Source organism: Dissoconium aciculare, assembly GCF_010015565.1.
Source record: "Dissoconium aciculare CBS 342.82 unplaced genomic scaffold K489scaffold_6, whole genome shotgun sequence".
Taxonomy (NCBI): Eukaryota; Fungi; Ascomycota; class Dothideomycetes; order Mycosphaerellales; family Dissoconiaceae; genus Dissoconium; species Dissoconium aciculare.
In genome coordinates, this window is record NW_022984956.1 from 702478 (window position 1) to 721627 (window position 19150).

The 19150-nt window shown below is 53.5% G+C and overlaps 7 protein-coding genes across 7 annotated transcripts; 4 read left to right on the forward strand and 3 right to left on the reverse strand.

Moving 5' to 3' along the window:
• Positions 1-544: 544 nt before the first annotated feature.
• On the forward strand, positions 545-3598 carry K489DRAFT_370441 (uncharacterized protein; the record flags this gene model as incomplete). The annotated part of the gene is made up of 1 exon (XM_033603136.1): positions 545-3598. One exon carries the CDS (start codon positions 545-547, stop codon positions 3596-3598), a length of 3054 nt encoding a protein of 1017 aa, XP_033459858.1.
• Positions 3599-6332: 2734 nt separating this feature from the next.
• Positions 6333-7198, forward strand: K489DRAFT_388716 (uncharacterized protein; the record flags this gene model as incomplete). The annotated part of the gene is made up of 3 exons (XM_033606441.1): positions 6333-6384; positions 6572-6840; positions 6956-7198. 3 exons carry the CDS (start codon positions 6333-6335, stop codon positions 7196-7198), a joined length of 564 nt encoding a protein of 187 aa, XP_033459859.1.
• Positions 7199-8036: 838 nt separating this feature from the next.
• K489DRAFT_409940 (putative P450 monooxygenase) lies at positions 8037-9940 on the reverse strand (the record flags this gene model as incomplete). Its single annotated transcript, XM_033607645.1, has 5 exons — positions 8037-9320; positions 9378-9467; positions 9524-9624; positions 9686-9773; positions 9833-9940. The coding sequence occupies 5 exons, from the start codon at positions 9938-9940 to the stop codon at positions 8037-8039; spliced, it is 1671 nt and encodes a 556-aa protein (XP_033459860.1).
• Positions 9941-10983: 1043 nt separating this feature from the next.
• K489DRAFT_356902 (general substrate transporter) lies at positions 10984-13080 on the reverse strand. The gene is made up of 3 exons (XM_033602546.1): positions 12585-13080; positions 11477-12524; positions 10984-11413 (listed from the first exon to the last, which is right to left on the reverse strand). The coding sequence occupies exons 1-3, from the start codon at positions 12925-12927 to the stop codon at positions 11134-11136; spliced, it is 1671 nt and encodes a 556-aa protein (XP_033459861.1). The 5' UTR covers positions 12928-13080; the 3' UTR covers positions 10984-11133.
• A 1683-nt stretch (positions 13081-14763) lies between these two features.
• On the reverse strand, positions 14764-15445 carry K489DRAFT_217721 (uncharacterized protein). The gene is made up of 2 exons (XM_033599705.1): positions 15160-15445; positions 14764-15085 (listed from the first exon to the last, which is right to left on the reverse strand). Exons 1-2 carry the CDS (start codon positions 15262-15264, stop codon positions 14813-14815), a joined length of 378 nt encoding a protein of 125 aa, XP_033459862.1. The 5' UTR covers positions 15265-15445; the 3' UTR covers positions 14764-14812.
• Positions 15123-15580, forward strand: K489DRAFT_217703 (uncharacterized protein). Its single transcript, XM_033599704.1, has one exon. The coding sequence runs from the start codon at positions 15252-15254 to the stop codon at positions 15531-15533; it is 282 nt and encodes a 93-aa protein (XP_033459863.1). The 5' UTR covers positions 15123-15251; the 3' UTR covers positions 15534-15580.
• A 1950-nt stretch (positions 15581-17530) lies between these two features.
• K489DRAFT_409942 (uncharacterized protein) lies at positions 17531-18447 on the forward strand (the record flags this gene model as incomplete). Its single annotated transcript, XM_033607646.1, has 2 exons — positions 17531-17857; positions 17917-18447. The coding sequence occupies 2 exons, from the start codon at positions 17531-17533 to the stop codon at positions 18445-18447; spliced, it is 858 nt and encodes a 285-aa protein (XP_033459864.1).
• Positions 18448-19150: the final 703 nt, after the last annotated feature.

Sequence of the window (19150 nt, forward strand, 5' to 3'; positions counted from 1 at the left end):
TAAGCAAAGCCGCCTGAACCATGTCCCTTCCCTGGTTCCCTGGCGGACATGGATTGTTTGTGGCATTCACCGATCATGTGTGTGTGCTATGGTTCGCTGCAGAGGCGTTTGACGCCGATTATGACGCCACGTGCAATGGCTCTCTCTGTCTCTCTCACACACAAATCGATTGTGTACATGTGATGTCCAGGCATGGGTTGGGTAGGGCTTGTTTTGTTAGTGTCGTTGCGACAGTGATACACCGAGCCTCGTCGAGATCCCTTTCACTTTGATTTCACTTTCTGATTACAAACTGCCGCGGATCGGCTGCATGTGAATGTCAATGACCACACCAAATTGCATATAACCATAAGGCCAGGACAACCTCTGACCGTCAAGCTTCCAACACACTCGAGGACGCGCGCCTTCATGCACCATCCAGCTAGTTGCACGAGGCAGTTGTCCATCTCGTGAACATCTTTTGCGCCAACATGACCAGCTCGTGAGACACAGCCGACACGCGTCGTCTCAAATATTGCGCATAATCTGCAGTACCGATCGCAACATGGCACTCCCGGCAGTCCAACTTCCTCGGAGGAAGAAGCAAATGACTTATGGCAAAGCTGCGCGCAACGCAAATGCTTGGGGCAGTATGACTGCAGATGACCAGGACGACGGTGCATCAAGTGGTCACTTGACGGCAGTCGCACGCGAACAGAGTGTGAAGCAAACATATCCTGTACAAAAGAGTGGATCTCAAGCTCAAATGCAAGGGAGGCCCAAGGCTAAGAGAGACGATATGTGGGATGTGCCATCGTCGGATGACGAGCGCATGGCCCAAAGCTCGCGGACAACGACTAAAAGGCTTCCAAGTGTTAGGAAGCCTGTGATCGATGATGAGGCACCACAGTTAACGTCTTGGGAGAAGAGGAATGTCAAACCACAGATACCTCAGCGGACTGAAGAAACAGGACAAGTCGCCCGTGAAGCGCCTTCGCCACGTGCTGTGAGAAAGACTTCAGCCGGGAACAATACACACGAAGCAGAGTCACATGCGCCAAAGATTCATTCGCGAGCAATGGACGGCCTGCGAAACACGAGAAGCGCCACTACAAATCAGACTTCTGCAAATCACAAGAGCGCCGCAGCGCGACTTCAAGCGAAAAAGAACGTCACGACCACGAGCGCTGCGATCGAGGGTCCTAAGCAATCTGCGCAAGGAGAGAAGCGCACAAGTAGAGATTCGAAAGGCGACGAACTGTCACGTAATTCTCGAAAGAGGGCGCGCGCCATGCCACAGGAAGAACAGACTCATTCGCAGCCAGGGATGGGAGCGGCAGGAAATGTGTCAGATCGCGACGACGTCATCATGGGGCCCGCCGACATCCACATGGACATTGATGTTGACGTTATTCCCATCGAATCACATGCCAAAGCGGACGATGACAAGCAACCTTCTTGCGACAAATCACCCAGCAAAAAGGGAGACCAGACATTACTACCAGCACGGTCGAGAACACTCTATAATAAGCAGAAATCCGCGCCCTCACGGTTGCATGGCATGATTTCGTCCAGCCAGAAGAATTCAGAAACGCTCGTCCCTCCCAACCTCAGTATCACCCTCAGCCAAAACAATATTTCCGACAGATTAACCTCACAAGCTACCCATGACGACTTGGTTCATCATCAGGGGCCTGCGACTGCAACTCCGAGACCGGCGAGGCGCTGGGCCAAGAATCTCCCGGACGCGTCTGCAATATCATCTCCAAGTGACCTTCCCATGGCATCACTACTATTGCAGAGCACGAAGCGATCAACCGGCCTCGGCAAGTCAAAGTCGGATCTCGGACAGCGCCGTACGAAATTGGTCGATCGCCTGAAAGCACTGGCACAAAGCTCGGATGAGGAAGACGAGACGGACATCAATGTCAATAAGACGATAAGCACATGGACGCCGATCAGCTCGGCTAAAGCATCTTCTCCGCCACATTCCCAATCGCAACAGCCTCAACCGACACAGACGGCCAGGCCAGGGCCACCAAAAATAACATATGCAAAGTCGCGATCGCACCTCGAGGACTCTGGCGACAACAACCTGCTGCTAGAAATGATCGCACCCTCTCCGCTATCAGGCACGGGTTCAAAATCGAGCGCTGGCCGCATCGGCCGAAGTCCACAGAAGTCTTCCTGGGACTTTGAAGACGACGATTTATCTGGACCCAAAACACAACAATTCCGCTCCATCCACGAGCTGCGTGCAAACGGCGACCACGTTCGCTTCTTACACGACATTAGCAATCTGATGGACGATATCTCTGATCAGAAATACTCGGCACGTTGTCGTCGACGTAGTGCATTGATGGAGTTGTCATTACGACTAATGGACAAAGGATTCGCACAGAAATTCTGCCGACATGGGCATGAGCAGCAATTGATCGCCGAGTGCGCGAGCACCCCCGATGAGATTGCCGATTTCGCGCTCGCGGCTACATTCATGATTCTAAGCGGTGAGGAAGGTCCAGATAGTACCTTTGTGGTGCTCCGCAAGGGTGGCGTGCTCGAATGGTTGAGGCGACAGCTCGGCGCGCGTCGTGCGGCGCGCGTGATGGTCAAAGACCGACATAACAATATGGCCAAAGCTGCGCAATCGACCTGGCTGGCCGAGTCTAAGCAGATCGCCGCACAGGATACTATTTGGGGCGAGAATAAGCCCACGACGATCACATTGCGCGTGATAGCTCTCAAGGCAATGGAAAATATCGTCAGGAGGCTTCGAAGGAACGGAGATGCTTCAGAACTGATTGATCGCACAGCATTACCGGAGATTCTCCCACGCCCCGAAGATATTGAGAACATGGCACACGATGAATCGAGCCGCTTCGAGATCGCCATTGTAATTTCTGTCCTCGAAGCTTCCACTATACCATCTATCGCATCGGACTGGAGTTCGGATCTCATCGAACGGATAATACTAATACTTACCTCGCCGACCTTACAGGATAAGAAAGCCCAACATACGTATTTCCTCACTCTACGGTTGTGCCACAACCTCATCAACGACAACACCACCAATCGCGCTTACTTCTGCGACAGCGCTCCCGCCATGACTCATTTGCTTCTAGGCGTGCACAACGGGCTTCAGAGACAGGGAGCTACCGGCCTTTCGGAAGAAGAAGCTGCGCTCGGATTGGACGTCTTAGTCCTCGAGTTCGGCCTCCTCATCGTCATGACCGAGCACAGCGCCGACGTCTGCGCCTCGGCCGTGGAACCCACCAACCACGCAACACTCGTCGCTTTGGCCGAGAGCTTCCGCCGCGGACGCACCTTGACCGACGAAGCGCTCACCGAGGAAGCAGTGGTGGCGAACGTCGCACATGGTTACTTGGCCGTGGTGCTAGCGAATCTGTGTCGTGACGCCGGGGCGCGTGAGGTCATCGCCGCACAGCTCCCTGGGAACAACGGCTTGAGCATCCTCGTTGCGGCCGTCGAGGAGTTCGTCATGTATCATCAGAAAGTTGATATGGTCAATTTCAACGACGACACTGGTGCGGAGGTCTGGGGTGCCTTCACGGAAGTCCTCAAGGGTGTTTTGAAACGGCTCAAGGAGAATGTGGGTTGACATGAGTAACGAGAGCATGAAGAAAGCGAGGGCATCTACGATTACGGCTTGGAGGTGAGCACGGATTGAGATTTTATCATTGGGGTTTTGAGCACGAGGATGCTGCTTGTATTTTGGTCAGGAATGATACCCGCCTTGGTTCCACCATAACATGAAATTCAACGTCTTGTCAGAAAGTGCAGAACATCAAGATGAGGTCGTGAGTGCGAATCATTGGACGACTGTGGTATCGGATCGACATCGATCCCAGATACATATAGCGGCTTCCATCTGAGAACCAGGGTCGCCGCTACAGTACCACTTCCATGTAGAGTCGACTGTTGGTCGGGCAATTTGCCGTTCTGGTTCGGGGCCACCGGGTCGTGTCAGGGAGATAGGATGTTGAACAATTGTGGAGGTCGCGGTTTATGATCATTCATACCAGGTATTCACCGTACCGCTGGGCTGATTCTCTCACAACTCGCGCGGTGCCATTTAGGGCTCCATCAACCTTATCCCCAGCATTCCCGCCGAGTTGATGGGAAGCAACAGCGCGTGTCACAGTCTCACGAACATTCACATTGAGCCTCGCTTGAGAAGGAGAGCGGTGTTCCGATCGGGAAGGAAGCACACCGATGGCGTCGGGGTCGCTCAGCGGTGAAGGTGGTGGAGTACAATTTCATAAGGAGAATACCTACCAAAAAGGACCGCCTCCAGCACGAACTGGAGAACATCAGCTGTTCGGGATTTCAAGGAAACGTGATATTGCCGCACACGAGATGCAGCCCACTCAAGAGTTGGTATCGGAGGTGACAGGACCTGCGGGCTTCTTGTCACATGCGGCCAGGGAATGGACACCGGGCCGGCAGATGCGCTGGAGAGGTCTGGAGAGGTCTGTCGGTCGACCATGACAATTGATTATTACCCGCGGGTGATGTACATGTATGTACATGTAGCGAGTATTCGTTCATCAATCATTCAGTCAATACAGCAAAACGGCCTGGAGACGGCTTGAAACGCTGCCTCGGAAGTAAGCTCAGCGGAAGCGATGCTGGTGGGCTTCCTTGATCTCATCATTATTGTTGTCGTTAATGTATTACAGTATCTTGCTGATGGCAGTTGAGGGTTGGCGGAGCGGACGATCCAGTGGGAACCCTTCAAATCTTGGGGGATCGTCTCATCCCACGCATCCTTCCTTCCTTCCTTCCTTCCTTCCTTCCTTCCTTCCTCGGTACTCGCGATGTTCGACAAGGATTGCCCCGTCCAGCCAGTCAACTGCTGACCGTTGCGCCCCGTTGCGTCGTCGTCGATTGGAAGCCCGCGGGGCTTCTAATATGCCTTCCTCGCTGATATGCCGGTGAGTGCCGGCCGGTCGGCTACTTTATAATTGCTGCTTCCCCGCTAAGTACATAATCTCGTCCCATGTCCCATCCCGTTGCGCATGCCCGTGACAATGCCCTCCTATATCTCATGGGCAGAGTGTGAGATCGGCGTAGCTACATGTACGGTGCTATAAGGCGGGCCTCTCTGGCGGTCGCATACCGACCTTCCAGAAGCGATTGCGCGAATGCGATAAGAAGCATTTCAGCGCAGGGAGTCGTCCACCCGGGATATATACATGCGCATGTACAGTAGCGGTAAGATGTGCAGTGCTGTAGGACTGTTTCACCCTTGCATTAGGAAGGTACAAATGAGCAAGTGCATCAATAATACAATTGGGCAGCTAATCACGGACAGTGTTTCCATCAGAAAAAGCAGAGAGCAATCACATGGGATCCAATTACCTAGGCATGACTTATACATACATTTGCGATCAGCCAACATCTTTCTCTGCCCTCGCCCATCTCTCTCCCACCTCATCATTGTTCCCGATTCATTGGGATCTGGTGCTCGTAGTACTGAATCACCGACTTCGCCTTCATCAGAAAACGCGCGTCCAGCCTCGCGTGAGCCTTCGTGTGTGGAGCAGGATCGAGTTGCTTCTTTCGCAGCGTGGTCCGTCCGACCGGGACCTTTTCTATTACAAACCTGGACGGCCGACATTTCCCATTACCACATCTCCCGGCCCTCCGCCTCGCGGGCGTGTCCACGGTCGACCTAGTTCCCGGCTGTCATCAGACAACACTTTATTGGAGCCAAGCAACCCAAACGGTCCTCCAGCACGATCCAGATTGCCTTTGGGGTTGCTTCCACCCGGCAACTAGCCACAGCATACCTGGGTAGTCCGCGCATGCGACTACTGCTGTCCACACCTGCGACCCTGACCGCTCATCAATCGTCGCCGCGTGTTTCGAAGGACCCTTGACCAACGCTATCGACACTCGATTCGTTCGCGTGGTCGCGCCGGTTCCTCGTTGAGTCGTGTCGTGCCTCACCAGAAATAGCCAGATCGTGCGCAGTGTCTTTAAAGCTTCCGAGACCACCAGGTCGGGCCGTCATCACCTCACCTCGCTCCTCTTGTCTCACCCACCAGTGCCACCTTGCAATCGGTAGCAACTCTACTATCGTCTCTGGATCTTCGTATCTCCACCGCCATTCCCTCCTCCAATCGCTTGAGAGCGCGACGGCCAGGTTACCCCTCTATAACGTCGTGGTTATTTTTACTTCAACGTGTCGCATCGAGTGGTCCGATTCGAGAGCCGACATCCACCTGAAAGTCGCGTGCCCAGTATAACAGTGCCCGCGCTACATTCAACTCGCGAAGGCGACTCACAGCAACGAGCACGAGAATACATTCATTCGGGAATCAAACAGAATGGCGCCGCAGAAGCAGCGCAAGATGGCCATCGTGGGCAGCCGGTCGGTTGGTATGCAGCTCTCTCGCTCCAGTCCTCATGTCCTCTGATCGATCACAATCACCGCCATAGCTCTATTACCTGTCCCGAGGGGTCATCAGCGAGTCACTTGGAGCTTGTGATGGCTTTCGAAGATTGATCAGAGCGCCATGAGTGTGACCGTACGCGATGTAGGCTCATCTCTTTCTCTTCTCCTTAGGCAAGAGCTCCCTCACCGTGCAATTCGTCGACGGACACTTTGTGGACTCCTACTACCCCACCATTGAGAACACATTCAGCAAGGTCCTCCGCTTCCGCAACCAAGACTATGCGGTAGAGATGATCGATACGGCCGGTCAGGACGAGTACAGCATTCTCAACAGCAAGCACTTCATCGGCATCCATGGCTACATGATCGTGTACTCGGTAGGAAGCAAGCAGAGCTTCGAGATGTGCCGAATCATTCGTGATAAGATTCTGAACCACCTGGTGAGTTGCGGCAAACTTGACTCCACGACCCACGTCTCCTACTGCGATCATCGATCAATGTCAAGGTGTTCGCGCAATCGACCGGTTCGTCACTAACGATCTCCATTCCAATCAGGGCGCTGAAACCGTACCAATCATGATCGTCGCCAACAAATCCGATCTCCGGCCCGAGCAACGGCAAGTCACCGCCGCCGACGGCAAGAAATTGGCTGAAGAGCTCGGTTGCGGTTTCATCGAGGCTTCGGCGAGATACAACGAGAACGTCGCCAAAGCCTTCGACGGCATGCTGAATGAGATTGAAAAGGGACAAAGTGCAGGTCAGCCACCGGAGGGCAACGGAAAATGTCAGATGATGTGATTGGGAAACATTGCAATAATTGGACATAGCAGCCATGACGGTGCAAGGATTCACGGAGACGACACGGGCGCGGCGGATGGTCTCCGTTCATGATGCTGGCCAGGCGAAGGAGACGCTCGACTTGGGCTGGTTCAGCCAGGGGTTTCTGGACAATGTCGAGCAACACCTCCTTGGCAGACTTGTCGGGTGCTGGACAAAGACAAAATCACTCCGGCGCGTCCAATACGAACCGGTTTCCTTGGCTGCTGCGTTGGAACAGGTGGACCATGTGATCGAAAGATTGCCAGCCTGACTCTCAGGCATAAAACAGACGGATTTACGCTAGGGACAGACGACGAATTAATGCGGGTTGGGGTCGTCGTAGGCGGAGGGAGCTTTTGATTTTCTCTCTTTCTAGACATTACTTTCCATTCTTAGGGGAACAAGCGTGGCGCTGGAGGTGGAACCTTTTTTTCTGGGATCTGGCTGAATTTCGGTGGATTTGGGTCGTTTGTTTCGCCTTCTCTGAGCAATGAGTGCTGGATACAGATTGCGGATGTCAATCTCTTTCGCTAGCTTCGATGACCCTCGAGTCGTGCAAGTGTTCTGCGTTCAAATTTGACTCTGACTCCTCCAAGAAAAAGCTTCGGTCGCGCATTTCTCGTCTCATCCTAAGTCCGGGCTCAAGCGATGATTCCGTGGCTTCTATCTTGAACACGCTCGGGAGGCAGAGGTGTGTGATCAATAGCATCCAATCCAATTGGCGGACACCCGACTGAGTGGCGATTGGCCGAACGCCGTTCATGAACATGTCCCTTCACTACAAGACCGCTGCCTGCGTAACAATACGAAGTAATCCTCAACTCTTCTCCCAGCCCGACCTCGTGATCCTCGCCGGCATTCCCTCCCGCGGCTTCGCAGCGCCGACCAGAACCTGATACATCTCCTCTCCATCGACATCCTGCTTGCCGCTGCGGAAGCTGTCATCGCTCGCCCAGAAACTGCCATCCCCGCTGACCTCGTCCAGGCGATCGAAAGCGGTATCGACGTCGAATTTCCGGCACACCAGCGCCAGGATGATCCGGGCCTCGATCATGGCGAGGTTCTGACCGATGCAGTTCCGCGCGCCCATCTCAAAGGCGCGGAAGGCGCCCTCGGGGATCTTGCCTGCATTCTCCGGTAGGAAGCGCTCGGGCTGGAAAGCGTCCGGGTCGGACCAGATGGCTGGGTTGCGTTGGGTGCCGTAGTGCACGAGCCAGATCATCAGGCCCTCGGTCGGGAAGGTTTCGCCGGTTTTCGGGTCCCGGATGAAGAGGTTGGGTTCACCCATGCGAGGCGCGGAGGCGGCGGGCCAGAGGCGGAGGGTTTCTTTGATGACGGCGGTGGTGTATTCGAGTTTGTTCAGGACGTAGGGGTCGGATTTGATGGCGTTGGGGGTCTCGGCGATGCTACCGAGGACAGTCTGGTGTTCTTCGCGGATCCGTTGGAGGCAGGCGGGATGTTTGCGGAGCATGTAGAGGGCGTAGCAGATGGTTGAGGAGGTTGTGTCGTGGCCTGCGAAGAGGAACACTCGAATCTGCGTAATGGCACCCTGCTTGAAGGCCTCGTCGAGTTGAGGCGCAACGCCGTCTCCCGCTTTCTTTTCGTCCTGCCCTTCGCCTGTCAGGTAGCTGTCCAAAGCGAGATCCATGATCGTGCGGCTTCGCTTGGCTCGCTCGATGCTGGCGCCGTTTTTCGAGGCGAAACGTTCGTCCAGGACTTTCCCGATGTACTGGGTCATGATTCGATCGTTACGCCATCGGCGGTAGATCGCGCTCGGGTTATACTGTTTCCAAGGGTTGAGAGAACCTTCGTTAGGAAGCAGATGCACTTGTTCCCTCATCGCTTCGATACAAGCATTTTCACCACGCTGCATGTTGAAGCGAAGATCGAGTACAACTTTGCCGATGACATCGATCGTCAGTCGAGTCGTCACTTCTTCCAGGCGAAAGACTTTGTCGGACGCTGCGTGCTCGTCGAGGACTTGCGAGTAGACCAACCCATCGTCGACAATGCCGGGCACCAAGGACATCAAATGCGTTGTGGCGAAGCCGGGGTTGAAGATGCTTCGCCACTTTTTCCAAATGGCTCCATTGACGGAGACCTATGGTACAGATTGGGTCAACGTAGTTCGCCAATAGACTCGAGCATTGTCACATACCATGTCGTCTGGTCCAGCAAGATGCGTCAGGAATTCGCCGAGTTGGGGATGCTTCAGGGTGGTGTATTCAACTGACAACTGTTGAGAGATCTGATGTCCATTAGCTACCAGTGGAAAAGCCGTGCGGAAGGTGCTGGCTGTCTCACTGTCGGGTCCATCACGACGACCATAGGATCGCCAAACGGCCAGGTATCGAGGTAGAAGAAAGATCCTGTGTTGTACTTCTTCATGATTCGCAATGGAAGTGCTACGAAGTATTGTCAGCCATCTAGTAACGTCGCTGCCGAGACTGTCGAGCTTTGCCATACAATGAGGATGCATTCGTCGCGGAAGCTCTCTCACTTGCTCTCCCATTGCCTTGAGATGGCCCCATAGCATCGAATGTGGTGGCCCGGGCTGGGCTCCGGGTCAGCACTGAACCTTCGTCGATGAAGCTATTCGCGGATATCGCTCACCAAGTTGTGCATCTTTTTTCGGATCGCATATCCCTTCAGCAAACTGCGCACGACATACCCAAGCAGTATCACGGCCACCGCCGTCAAGGCGAACAATATACGCGCCATGTCGCTCTTCACTGGACGATATGAGACGGATTCCTTCTTATGTCACGCTCGTAGGGATGGGTTTCCAAATATGGTGGCAGGCAATCTCATATAGCAGTACGGACAAAGGAGAGGTTGCAGCAAGCGTGGTGCTGCGATGGTCGTCCACGTTATACAGTGCGCTCCATCGTCATAGCTCACTGGGAGGATCGACAACTAGCTGAAGGCGCATTTTGCTTTCGGTCTCGCTTATCACATCCAAGGGCTGCTGTATAGAAATCCTGAAGGACTTCTATACGGACCCAGCGACGTTCCGTACGATCGCCAGGCTATGCTCACCCTGGTAAAGTGCGTCTTCACTGTGTGGTTTTCAAAGCCCTGGCTATATCCGAGGTTGTTTACGAGATCTGACGGCATCAGCAAACAATAACGTACACCTGCATGCAGGTGTTCGAGGTGAGCCATGGTCGTCTGATCATAATACGTCCAGGAGAGGAATCCTCCTAAGCATTTGTGCATTCGCGGATGTTGAACCTCGAAGTGCCGAATTATGCCAGCTTCTGGCGGACGCCTGGCGTCGAAAGTCATCCCCAACAGACATATGTGACAGAAGTTGTGCACTGCTATACATCTCATGCGGGTAATCATAAGTATCTAATAAGGATGGTCGAAATGACTCCTCTGCGATATATTGGAAGGCCCGGGACCTCTACCAATAGGAGTATGAATGGACATGGTAGGGTTCGTATAGGGTTGGGGTTGGATGCGCAGCTGGAATCAGAATCCCGCAGTGTCACGTACAAATGACTATTGCAATAACCACATTTCCGGGATAATGGTCTACATCATAGCCGTCATGAATATGCATAACGAAGCCAACAAATATTCAATGGGCAGCGGTAGGAGGGTGGTCGTTGGGACAAACACCAGGACACTGTGGAATGACAATTGAACAACATCGTGACATCTTTTTATCATTATAGAAGCACAGGTTAAACATACGCCCCTTGACCCAGGTATCCGCAAAAAGGAAATGCTTTTCCAATCATATGAATATCATCATTCGTCTCGTGGCTTTCATCGTATCCTATGCTATCATCGTTCACTCATTCCAAGCTCTGGCGCCGGATTACGAACGCTGCTCCTGCTGTGGTATGGCCGCGATAGCATGAACCCAAAACATCAAACACCGACCCCGAAAATACAAGCTCTTTCTAGTAGACGGAGCCGCTGCGGGCAACACCGTCGACGACCGCGGTGTCAAGCTTCTCGCCGTTGTTGAGACCCATCTGGGAGGCGAACGTGGTGGTAGGACGCCACTTGGCGGAGGTACGCGGGCTGGTCTCCTCCATCATCTTGTCGACCTGCTCGAGGGACAGACCCTTGGTCTCAGGGATGAGGAAGTAGGCGTAGACGAAGGCGCAGGTGCAGAGACCTCCCCACACGAAGAAGACGCTGGACTTGAGGTTGCCCTTGTCCTCGGCGACCATGAATCTGCGAGACGGAGTATGTCAGTTGGAGCTCGGGACGACATCAGTGAAATGTGACACTACTTACGGAGTGATGACACCGATGATGGTGTTCCACAGCCAGTTGGAGGCAGTGGAGAGAGCAACACCGCGAGATCGGATCGGCAGAGGGAAGATCTCTCCGATCAGGACCCAGGCACCTGGACCCCAGGTGGAAGCGAAGAAGAAGATGAAGATTGCGATGAACGCGATCTGAGCGTTGACTGCGCTGAGATTGAAAGCACGGAGAATGTTGTTACCGGCCGCATCCTGTCCGATGACGTAGGTCTTGTTGAAACCGACAGTGACACCAATGATGGCGACAAGGAACTGGCAGATCAACATGCCGAAAGCTCCCCAGATCAGAAGTGGGCGACGACCGAACTTCTCAACAGTGTAGAAAGAGATGGGAGTCGAGCACACGTTGACAAGCGTGAAGATCAGCGAGATCAAGAACACGTTGTCGATGGCGCCAGTGGACTGGAGGAAGGGAGTCGAGTAGTAGAAGATGAAGTTGACACCGGTCCACTGCTGCATCATCTGGAGTGAGGTACCGAGAATGGTCTTGCGCAGGTTGGAATTTGACTTGAAGACGGATCCGCTGAAGCAGTTGGCCCAGCTGCCATACCAACCAGTGGCCGGGATGACCGAACGCTCGTACTCCTCGTTGGCAACGATCTCGGCGAGCTCGGCCTCGACGTACTCACTCGTGCCGGGCTGACCACGAAGAATGGCGAGAGACTTGCGAGCGTCTTCAACACGTCCACGCTTGACGAAGTAGCGGGGTGAGTCAGGGAGGAAGAGGAGACCACCACCGAGGATGAGTGCCCACAAGAATTGAATGGCAATCGGGATGCGGTATGCCCCGCTATCGGTGCGGTCCTTGGACGCGTAGGCGACACAAGCTGCGATCAGCAGACCGATAGTGATGCAAAATTGATATCCTGAGACGAGTGCACCACGAACTTTACGCGGGCAAATCTCGGACATGTAGAGGATGACAATGGCAGATTCAAAACCGACACCGAATCCGCCGATGAGACGGCCGGAAACGATGAGTCCAAGACCAGAGGATTGCGCCGTCTGGAGAATGACACCTACAAGAAACACGCATATTAGATTTGAAGCCGTTTCGCATTGGATGATCTTGCACTTACCAATAGCGTAGATGAGGCAGCCGATGATGATGGTCCATTTGCGTCCAATGAATTCGGCGACGTCACCAGCGATGAGAGCACCGAAGAAGGTACCAGCGGAGAGAATACTGACGATCAAAGCTTGGTCCTGGCCTGCGATCTTGGGATCGTTTGGGTTGTAGTTTGGGTTGATGCCCTTGACGAAGGGAACCACGCCGAGGACACCGTTGATGTAACCAGAGTCGTAACCGAAGTAGATACCACCGAAGGAAGCGAAAGCGCACAGCAAGTATGCTTTCCAGGTGACGGGCGCTTCGATGCGGTTCACGTCAGACGTGGCCGCAAGTCCGACGGACTTCGACATGATGGCGGTTGTGGTCGAGTGACGATTCAATGCAATAGGTGTAGTGTGGGGAAGGGTGTCGAGAGGGTCGTGATATTTACACCTCAGCAGATCGCCGCCGTTGTCGGGAACAATCACAATGAAGCAAGATCGATAAAGGCGATTGAAGATGGGTGGAAAAAAGAAGATCCCCGTGTCTGAACCGGGGCAGGTCGTGGGTTATGTATGATAGGAATAGTCACGATGACCGAAGGATGCAGGCAGGCAGGGTAGTATTGGGATTTTAGATTGGAGGAGCTGGAGGCAATGAATGGGTGCCGGAGCGAAAAAGATACATACAGCTGGAGTACAGTACAGCAACTGCCCAGGTGGTAGAGTTCGGGGCTTGTCGCGTGTCAGAGCTCTTGCCTCTCGAACGGCCCATTCACTTTTGGCACTATTGCTACGGCTACACCCATTGGCCAGACACATGATGATGAACGACGGGCCTGACAAGCGACGCTTTTTACGAGTGTGACGAGCGATCATGTGTGCGACAACACCCACTACTACTTGCTTCTGGAGGGTACATACCATACCACCACCACCACCACTTTCATCATCATTACCATTTCTCACCAAATCAGGCCGTCAAGGCTGAACGCAAGATGTATTGTCGTAACAAGTCGCCGCCGTCGCTCATGTACCACCACACCATCACTGGCGCTTTTTACTTTTTCCACTTGACGCTCCTGCATAGCTCCACCACCATCCCCATCGTCGCCAGCACAAGCACTATATTCCATCTCCGCCGTGGCTGAAAACCTAGATGACCCGACTGCTAGGAACGCGCCATCATTACCACATCTCGAATTTCAGCCATGGCCGGAAAGACATCCATGGATGGCTCCATTAGTCGAGCAAAGGGAAAAGCTTGAGGAGTCAAAGGGGACACACACGCGCACTGACACGAAAACGCGTGCGGCACTACTTTCAGACGCACTACGCCTGCAACTTGCGAAATGCACCATCGCAGGAACTCGAAGGCGACTCCGAGCTTGCCCCGGCTGCGAGCTCGCTGTTGGTCTAGTCGTGATTAGGTACATGTGTCTGCTGGGCCACGAAGCTTCTGCGCCTGCTGCATTGGTTATTGCTGCTGCTAGTGCGACTACTGCAAGTGACCATCGCAGCTCCTGCAGGGCGGATCCTTTCCATGTGGAGACCAAAGGCTTCTAGCTTGGGCAATCCCCATAGAATCGACATGCCCGCTGCACTCCGTAAGTGCTGAGGCATGAACAGAGATGGAGAGGGATTTGAGACTTGAACCAAAAGTCTGACTATACTGCGAGCGGACTGTCCTTTGATTAGGAGCGTTCGCCGAGGTATGAAACATTATTATTGACACGAGCACTGACCGTTGTTCGGGGATGCTTTGGTGCAAGCGACCGTTTTTCCTTTGCAGGGCTTTCCCCGGTCTCTGCCCCTCTGTCGGAAAAGCTACTCTTCGGGGAGATTTCGCACAAAATGCGAATCTGTTGGTGAGTCGGTGCACTGGGTGTGGTAGCTTTTTCACGTGGCACGGGGCTATCCGTGCCCGTCGCGAAAGACTGGAGGCGGCTGGACGCGACAAGATCGAAGCGGGGGAGCCGGCGCGTTACTCGTCCTGATCAAGTGCCATCCCGAAGGCTTTCTCGGGGGGAAGGAAAGACCGTGCTGGAGCAGTAATTGTCGTGACTGTTGCACAATGAATAAACGGATCCATGGATACTATCGATGATCATCGTTTGTGCCTCTGCATCAGGCGGAACGGCCATTATGGCCCAGTGCGGCGGCATTCCCTACGCATGGTAACAGTGATACAGTAATAGACGAGTTGGTTCTCTCCACACCGCGCCGCGTGGTCGACAAACTCAAAGTGTGCCTGCTCCTAAAGAAAGTACTGTACACGAGAGAGCTGAGGCCATTCATCCGTGCCGTGCTTGCCTGTCACGAGGCATCGGTCGGACCGGGTACAGCTGGAGGAGAGCTGACGATGTGTGCCGTGTCCTGCCTGTCCTTCGCCCTTTGTTCCTCCTTCATTCGATACTGCAGGTTTGTGCCCGTCGCTTTGTTCGCGCTTGTAATGTTTCACTGTCATCTCGCGAGGCAGCGCAACTGGCGTAGGCCTGTGATATTCGACCCGACCACGCACTGCCAAACCCTCTCTTCCAACAATTAATCACCTATTCCATAGCCTCGGGCTTAAAACGGTCTCGAGAGACATGTTGGACTCACCTTTTGCCGGTCCCCATCTTTCCGTCTGAAGCCGGGGTAGCGTGACTTTCCGTTGGTTCCCTGTGGCGCTCGAATTTGGCAGCCGCCGCTGTATGCCACCACCATTCAGGGTGGAGTCTCACCATGCCTGTGTACGTCGACTCACACCCCGCCGACCTTTCCAGCCGCATCGTCGGAGCTTCGGTGCCTTATTGGGAAATGCAACACAGTGTCAGGCGCTAAGCAGAGCCTTCCCCAAGCTAGAATCAGATCTTCTTTCTCCAGTCAGCGCCACGCCAGCGGACCAGAGCCCACCCAGACCGATCACCTGTGAGTGGTCGTCGATGGCCTTGGGAGCGGTTGTGGCATCCGGGGTGAAAAATGCTTGGCTATGACAACAGTCTGCAGTGTGAGGGATGGCCAAGCCTGATCTCTCACAGAGTCACATGTAAAAAAGTCTAGGTGAGTGAGCGCAGCTGAGTGTGATCCTAAGTCGAGAATTGCCAGAACTGTCGGTCGCCTTGAGTCGAGGACTGTAGAATCCGCACACTATAGCAAATCCGTGCCGTATGTGTGCGTCCAGGCGAGCAGGCGAACGACATATGGCGATACCACCACATCTCAGACATTGTTTGGTTCAGATGTCTGGGTACCTTGCCAGGGTCTATGCGCCATATTGCTGGATGCGATGCGCGCAACGTCAAATTGACATAGCAAACGGAAAGGGTCTCGCGGACCAGGTGACCACCCTCGGTCCATGTGGATGACAGTGCCATGATGACAGATTCATCTCTGGTCCACTTTGCTCCTGAGCCATTCTACTCGTCATAGTAGTGAAGTCACTGATTTCAGCTGTGGCCAATTGCAAGCGCCGAGATCGAGGCTTGAATGCCTCTTCGGGCAGTTGTCCGCCCAGCATCGACCCGAGTCGCGACACTGGACGAACTTTGAGATCTCAATCTCAACGGCCGTGCAGGAGCCACGAGAGTTTCGTTTTTACCCGGCGCAATGCATGCGCCTGTGACCCTAGAGGACCACTTCCCGACTCGGGACCTCGTCATTATTCTTGTCTTCTTATTGTACATTTCGGATTTCTGGCTGTTTGAAGTTTCCGAGTCCGAATGCTTCAATGCTCCGTGCGCGAATCCGGGTAATCTCTGAATTTCGATCTATGGACGCCATGATGGCAACCCGGGGCGCTTCGATGAGCGCCTCTGCTGAACACGACATAGAAAGCTTACGCCAGTCGCACGGAGAGGTGGTGAGCTGTTGATTTGAGGCGAGGCCACTATGCACGTCAGCTGATCGGACATTAACAATGAATTCCACCTCTGTGCTATTAACGCCACCCATCATACGGAAACTGGGGCAGTTCCATTGGTCATTACGTAGAACATCCAGCGCAAAGGGCTACCTAGGTGCACTATATTGGTGAACTTATGCGCTGCTTCGTCTAGTGATGCTATTACTGGCTTGCCAAAGAGATCAGACAGCCCTGGTTTCACAACGAAGTCATCACCAATAAGAACAATCTAGCCTGGTCACTTTGTTCCACGATATGCATATCCATGGAAGCTCAGCTTTAGTCCTACGCAAGTGCATATACTACAGACGTATACAGAATCTATTCTGAAATTATGTCCGTAAGCGTATCACAACGTCCATGAATAGTCCGAATTCAACACGAGGGTAAAACAATTCGTAATTCGACTCCATGCGGTGGTGGGTCTGGATCGTTCGTAGGTGCAGCGCGCCAGGCACGACACGAGGCGTTTGTACTTAATGCCGCCGTCATTTTTGTAGAAGGCCCGATAGGCATGCCCAGGTGACGAGTGTAGGTCTTGGTAGAAGACTAGCTTTCGCGTGACTATCTAAGTATCATTCTCGAACGCCCGATCTCTTCGAAGACGAGCCGAATGCCGACTGGTCGGGGCAACCGTACCGCGCATCTACGGTTGTATCAACTGTCCCAGGGCTCATTACAGAAATTGACGGTGTTCTGGAACGATCCCAAGCGTCCTCCGCAGTTTGTCCTCTCGGCATGACGTCCTGCTGCCGTGACCAGATCCCAGCTATGCGATTTAGGTCGTGACTACTCGCATCTCGCCAGGGATCTAAAGATATCGTTCCGGAGCGAGGACGGCTCGCGATCACACGACGGATCAAGCGGTTCACGAGCAACAATATGCGGCGATCTGCCTGTAAATGGGTCTTCCACCTCTGGGGCTGTTGGGTGTGTGGAAGCGAGATGCGCTCCTGAGCGGGTCGTGTAGGGCTGACCCTAAGCTTTCAAAAATTTCGTCACACCTCGGCGTCCTTGCCCTGTTGGTCGGAAGCTCGCAGACATGACCTTCAAAATTTTGCCCGTCTCGAAATTGCTCGTGGACTTCCGATGGCCACCAATCTTGGTAAGCGGAAGCGATCCGTCAAATTGACTGCCCACAGCGATGTCGACGATACACCAGATGACGAGGCAGCGCGTGCGCTGTTTCGGCGTGCCTTTGAGAGAAATTTCAAAGCCTTGGCTGTGAAGCCGCTGAATACAGGCAACGATGCTCCAAGCGAAGAACTGGAGGACGAAACGGATTCGGGAGAGTCAGAATGGGATGGACTGAGCGAAGAGCCGCAAAATGTCGTCCAGGTCGTGGATCACACCCGCGATCATACACAAACCGATGACAATGGGGATGTAGACAAGTCGCTGGAAAAGCTCTTCATGGTCAGATATACTCCAGATGTAGTTGAAACCATTCTAGACTCGTGCTGATGTTACAGTAGTCTGCAAGACCTCCCCGCTCACAAGAGGCATCCACAAAGCAAGTTGCGAAAGCGATAAAGACCGAGGACGATGGAGCTGAAAGCGTGAACCTGAAAAACGACCTCGCATTGCAACGACTTCTTAAGGAATCCCACCTTCTCGATCCATCTGCATCACAACGAGCATCTTTTTCAACTGAGGGCAAAGGTAGATTGAAAGCAGTCGATATGCGATTGCAGGATCTCGGCGCAAAGAGCTCGGTTTTGAGTCAAGAAAAGATGCCAATGGCACATCGCAAGGGCATCGTATCAAAAAGCACTCAGCGTCAGACAACCCGCCGCAAAGAAGCTGCCGAGAACGGAATCATTCTGGAAAGATTCAAAAGCGCAGGCCCTAAGAGACCACAAGCCAAACAACGCCCGAGAGATGTCGGTGGGCCTGGCATTGGGAAATTTCAGCATGGCATGCTGAAGCTCAGTTCCCGCGATGTGAAAGATATCGTTGGGTCGAAATCCGACCGTTCCGGTCGCAGAGGTGGAAAGAGGAAATGAAGCGCGCAGTCAGGCATGCGAAAGCTCCGCGACACTCAAAGCTACGAGTTCATGATCTCAATGGAGATGCCCCAAAGCCTCTGAAAGTGGCAACACTGCGACATTGTTGCTGTCGTGTTCTTGCATCTGGCCTGTGATGCGCAGTCTAGTGCTACGCTCGCGGTCAAGTGAACGAGTCGATTTATTCAAGATGGCGATTCATGGCGCATGATCCACGCCACCAACACAGCGAATGCGGAAAGCCAGCACTTATTGGTGACATTCGATCGACGTGGGAATCGCAAAATCATCACGTCCGAGTTTAGCGAAGAACAATGGAGACGTTCTGAGGAGGAACCGCCGCGCAATCATTCTGATACTGCTTTCTGCATGGCCATGTCGCTGAGCACGATCGCGTTGCTTATAACTTTCCAAATCTGCAAACCTATAGTATTCAGATGAGCGCTACAACTCCGAAAGGCTAGTCGCCGGAGATGTTCAGCGTCGGAAAGCTGTGCATCTTACCTGGAATTGCGGCCGCAAGTTACTCCGCAAAGCGCTTATGTGGAGACCATTAGTCCCAGCTGTACATACAGTATATGGAGCGTATACATTATGCACAGCTCTTTCAGGGCGATAAACACGAGTGCCGCGCTTCGCAAGGGGCATGTTACACATTGCACACGGTATGATGAGACAAAGTGCAGCCCAGGGGAGAGAGAGA